This window comes from Gossypium hirsutum, chromosome D02 (assembly GCF_007990345.1).
Source record: "Gossypium hirsutum isolate 1008001.06 chromosome D02, Gossypium_hirsutum_v2.1, whole genome shotgun sequence".
Taxonomy (NCBI): Eukaryota; Viridiplantae; Streptophyta; class Magnoliopsida; order Malvales; family Malvaceae; genus Gossypium; species Gossypium hirsutum.
In genome coordinates this window covers 23,082,087-23,087,537 of record NC_053438.1, presented here as the reverse complement: position 1 = coordinate 23,087,537, position 5,451 = coordinate 23,082,087, and the positions used below count along the sequence as shown (strand labels likewise).

The 5,451-nt window shown below is 34.6% G+C and overlaps 1 protein-coding gene across 1 annotated transcript; it reads left to right on the top strand.

The window, feature by feature from the left end:
- The first annotated feature begins 304 nt into the window (after positions 1-304).
- On the top strand, positions 305-5,076 carry LOC107910707 (synaptotagmin-2). The gene is made up of 12 exons (XM_016838667.2): positions 305-844; positions 1,506-1,604; positions 1,706-1,756; positions 1,845-1,968; positions 2,117-2,235; positions 2,434-2,535; positions 2,872-2,946; positions 3,223-3,299; positions 3,385-3,631; positions 3,865-4,215; positions 4,553-4,684; positions 4,779-5,076. Exons 1-12 carry the CDS (start codon positions 734-736, stop codon positions 4,905-4,907), a joined length of 1,617 nt encoding a protein of 538 aa, XP_016694156.2. The 5' UTR covers positions 305-733; the 3' UTR covers positions 4,908-5,076.
- The last annotated feature ends 375 nt before the right edge of the window (positions 5,077-5,451 follow it).

Sequence of the window (5,451 nt, the reverse complement as noted above, 5' to 3'; positions counted from 1 at the left end):
TAAATTTTCGCGTTATTTTGAAATTAAAAAAAATATTCACTCAAAATTCATATAACAAAAAAATAACACTATAATAAATTTAAATTTAATAGAGAAGTTAACGACATTAATAATTCTTAAAAATTGACATCAATATTTTAATCATAATAAAATATTTAGATTAACTAATCGAGATGCTAAATTATGTCTAAATTAAAATATAGAGATTCAGTTTTCAATTTGAGTGAAATATAAAAATAAAAAATAAAATCTAACAATTGTTATATAATTTTTAAAAAGTGAAGGAATTGACCATAATCTGTTCATGTAAGAGGAAAGTGAGAAAAGTACAGCTAATGCCTTTCTTTAGTTATATAGATATTGTTTAAGGTAGTAAGTTCAAAAAAAAAAACAACTAATCCGTAACCAACCAATTGAGCGTTACCGACAGAGGATATCACGCGCATAAAAATTTCATAGCAAAAGCCTCTGGTAGGTAAAGGACTGACCACTAGTTGTAAATGCTCCTTTAATGCTTCCACTCTTCCTGATAAGATTTTTTAACTCTAATATCTCTTACCATTTCTTTTCTTTTTGCTTCCAATTTTACTTCCCACAAGAATCTTTCTCAGATTCCATTTCTGGTTTTTCTTTTGGTATTAGTTTCACTTCAACAGAAGAGAGCAAAAGCTTTTTATGCCTCTTTGATTAAACTACTTGAGCTATCCTTGGAAAAAAAAAACAGAAGGGAAAAATGGGTGTTTTGAGCTCTGTAATGGGTGTTTTTGGATTCGGAATTGGAACTTCGGTTGGGATCGTCATTGGGTATTACATGTTCATCTACTTCCTTCCCACTGATGTTAAGGTTTGTTTCTTTCTCGGTTGAATTTCCTTTTGCTTTTCTTAGTTTTTGTCAGAGTCTCTTTTTTGTCCTAGGTGCCTGTTCTTGTTCTTCCATAAGCGGCTTGAAATTTTGTTGTTAAAGCAATGGACAAGTGCTAAAAAAATGATAACTTTATTCTAAGCTGATCGAATGATTCTTTTTAACTCATAGAATTTAATGGTTAATTCAAGTTGTTCTTTTTTGAGTTTATGAATTCTGTCTTCCTGTTTCACCGTGCAAAGATTTGTAATTTGTAGTGTTCTCGCTTTGAGAGATGTATATCCATGATTTTCAGTCGAAAAGAACATGATTTTGAAATGATCAGGCATTAGCTTAGGCTTTTCTAGGGAAAATTGAAGTTTTAGGATTCACAATCTTTTCTCTGCAGGTATTAGCATTCTAAAACATGAATAAATAAATAAAAATAGAGGTATTCTTTTGTTTATTGCTTTTTTTTTTCTGGGATTTTGCTTTTTGTACTTGATCACCATTGACCAACCGGTTTGGCCTGTGTCGATGTCTGTTGGTGCCACTTATAAGAAGCTGTAGTTATCATATGAAGCTATCATATAGGAAAACAACGAATAAATCAGCCTTTTGAACCATTGATAAGATGGTCACATTGTATATTTTGGTTGTTCAGGATCCTAAAATCCGTCCTTTGGTTGAGGAAGACTCTAAAACTTTGCAGCAGTTGCTTCCAGAGATCCCTTTGTGGGTCAAAAATCCAGATTTCGACCGTGTATGTTCTCCTATGCTATGTCCTTTCATTTCTGTATTTAGGTCTTTAAGTGCTTCGTATTAAGGTATGCGTCAAGGTTATCATTGTCTATTTCTCTGCAGGTTGACTGGCTTAACAAATTTATCGAGACCATGTGGCCTTATCTAGATACGGTATGTATAACTGCAATGACCTTTCACATATATGGCCTCTCTTATATTATTGAATTCCTTATCAAGTATCGACACTTCGTTTTTCAAGGCGATTTGCACAACTGCTAAGAATATAGCAAAGCCCATTATTGATGAGCAAATTCCAAAATACAAAATTCAATCAGTTGAATTTGAAACACTTACTTTGGGTACCCTGCCACCAACTTTTCAAGGTTGACTTCTCTTTCCCATTACATTCTACACATACATAATCTCAACTGCATATGACATATAAGATGCATATGGTGGTTATGAATTTTTTAGCTTTTTTACACAAATTTTTTCAGAGTAATACTCATTGTTGATCTTATTTTATGCCAGGAATGAAAGTCTATGTCACTGATGAGAAGGAAATTATTATGGAACCATCACTTAAGTGGGCAGGGAATCCTAACATCATTATCGCAGTTAAAGCTTTTGGATTAAAAGCCACTGTTCAGGTATTTGCTAGTGTACTGGTGGATTAAAAGAAAGAAATTTGCATGTGAAAACATGAGAGAAATTTGTACACATTCTGTCCGTCTCTCTCATGAACTATGTGCACCCTTGTGTGGACAAAATTGTTCCACAAGATCTAGTAGGAAAAATTCATGGTGCTTCCACTGAGGAGCATTGACTTTCTTTTTTGATTCTTTCAGGTTGTCGATTTGCAAGTTTTTGCTGTTCCTCGAATTACTCTGAAGCCTTTGCTCAGTGTCTTTCCTTGTTTTGCCAACATATATGTCTCCCTAATGGACAAGGTGGGAAACATGGTTTTTACTCAGTAATAAGTTTGTGCTTCATTACAAGTTTTGATGAACCATGTTTTGTATTTTATGCATAATATTTCTCTAAGCATCATTTTCAATTGGACGGTCTTGTATTTTGTTTATCATATCAGTTTATTATGATTTGATGTTATTAACTTTTATTTTTCTGACTGCACAAAGCTTCATCATGATTCAGTTTCAGCATAATATGTTAAGGAGAAAACATATTACATGCTGGTCTTAGTGATAGTATCTATCTATAGAGATCTTAGTTTCTAGCCTCAATCTTTCTGTTCTCTTTTTCTAATCTTCCATTTTAATCTGCAGCCACATGTTGACTTTGGGCTTAAGTTACTCGGGGCAGATGTTATGGCCATTCCTGGATTATACAGGTTTGTCCAGGTAATACTTCTATTTCTTGTTTCTTCTTGTAATAGATCAGATTTTGTGATGGAGAACACTGTTATCAATCTCATAGCCAATGGTTATCTGCTCGACCAATGTTACGTACACCCATCTCTCTATCTCCCCTTCACTTATCAGAGTAAGGGGAGTGGAAATGGCATTTCTATGGCAAATTAGTATGCTAGCAATCACCACATTTATTTTCCACGTATCTGATCCTATTATGCGTCATTTTTCTTTTTGTGCTTAATATGGATATACCTTTCTCTCCAGGAGCTCATAAAAGATCAAGTTGCAAATATGTACCTATGGCCTAAAGCCTTACAAGTGCCAATAATGGATCCTACACAGTAAGTGTATTTCAGTTTTCTGCTGACTTGCAAAATACTGATGAGTCTTTGTGTAGTACCTTCTAACGTTTCTCCAAATTGACAGAGCAATGAAGAAACCTGTTGGAATGCTTGATGTGAAGGTTGTCAAGGCAATGAAGCTTAGAAAGAAAGATTTCCTAGGCAAATCCGATCCTTACGTAAAACTAAAGTTAACAGAGGAAAAACTCTCTGCCAAGAAGACTACTGTAAAACAAAGCAACTTGAACCCCGAATGGAATGAGGAATTTAGTTTTGTTGTTAAAGATCCAAACACTCAAGCGCTGGAGATAATTCTCTATGACTGGGAGCAGGTATGATGATTTTGATGTATTTTTTTAGATTAATCGTAAGTTTCAAGGCTGCCACTAAGGAAACCAACTTAACCGTTTCTATTTGGCAACAATGTGAAATAATGAGGCACCTATTTGTGAAGACAAAGGTTTGACCTGTGCACATTTCTGTGTGTTTTGCATGCTGAAGTATCTATGCATGCCTGTGCATGTTCCTCCTGTATTTCTCATGCTGTATGTTAACTTCAATTCAGGTTGGCAAACATGACAAGATGGGCATGAATGTTGTTCCATTGAAAGATCTTACACCTGAAGAGCCAAAAGTTTTTACTCTTGATCTGCTGAAAAATATGGATCCAAATGATCAACAAAATGAGAAGTCACGAGGACAGCTTGTCTTGGAAGCCTTTTACAAACCTTTCAAGGAGGATGAGATGCCAAAAGACGTTGACGACTCAACTATGGTACAAAAGGCTCCAGAAGGAACACCTGCAGGTGGAGGTTTACTTGTAGTTATTGTGCATGAAGCTGAAGATATCGAAGGGAAGTACCACACAAACCCACACGTGCGACTGTCATTCAGAGGGGAGGAGAGAAAAACCAAGGTATGCCATTAATCTGTGTCGTAAAATTAGTTGTTCAAGCATTGTTTCTTCCATTCTTTCTTTTCTCCTCAAGAATGGTTTCTTACTAAAAGGAAATGGTGTGAAAGGTTCCAAACTGCCAATGCATCTTACATTTTAATAGCAGTTCCATATTCTCACAGGCTGCAACAATTGATGCAACCATTTAAAATCTTGGAAATATTTTATGTATCATGCCAGGGCATATATGTTCAAATTGTAACCAAACATTGGTAGTTGATATTTATAACTGGCAATTTTCAGTATGCATTATTGACTATGAATCTTATTTGTGCCTGCTTGAATTTCGACAACACAGCGTGTAAAGAAAAGCAGAGATCCGAGATGGGAAGAAGAATTTCAGTTTATGGTGGATGAACCACCCACGAATGATAAAATTCACATCGAAGCGTTCAGTACATCCTCCAGGATAGGGCTACTGCATCCCAAGGTGCATAACAGGCTTATTTTTTCATTGTCTGTTTGAAATATAAATACATGTTTTGTGTACTCGAATAATAATACTTGTTTACGTGTATGACCAGGAATCTTTGGGTTATGTTACTATAAGCCTAGCTGATGTTGTGAATAACAGAAGAATCAATGAAAGGTATCATCTGATCGACTCTAAGAACGGTCGGATTCAAATCGAGATGCAGTGGAGAACTTCTTAGATATGCCAGCAATTTGTTTATGAGGAAAGGAAGGTAGTCGTGTTACTTGAGACTGTACTGTCACTATGTTTCTTTCTTCCCTTCCCTTCTCCTGTTGATCAAGCTTCTTGACTCTCATTTTTAGTGTGTTATTAATTAGTATGTCAATAAATATCAACTTCCTTGCAAATCTCCTATGCTAAATAAGCTAATTAGTATGTCAATATGTATCTGTTGAAATATAGATGGTAGGGGCGTAGTTTTAGATTAAATTGATGAAACCTTTTCGTTTTTACATGAAGTTGATGCCTGATGGAAATATGCAAAGAAATCTCAGTAAAACGTGGATGCACCATATAGCAGGGAAATTAATTATCCTTAATCTCTTGCTTCAGCTTCATGGCTTCATCTAACTCAACTTCATGTTTTTCTTCTCTATAAATATCTTCCTCACTATATTTTATTTTGATTGATATTTATCCTTATATTTTCAGATTGAATTTTACAATTAAATTTTAAAATTTACCGATTTTTAATTAATTTTTTCCAATTAATATTGATTTCG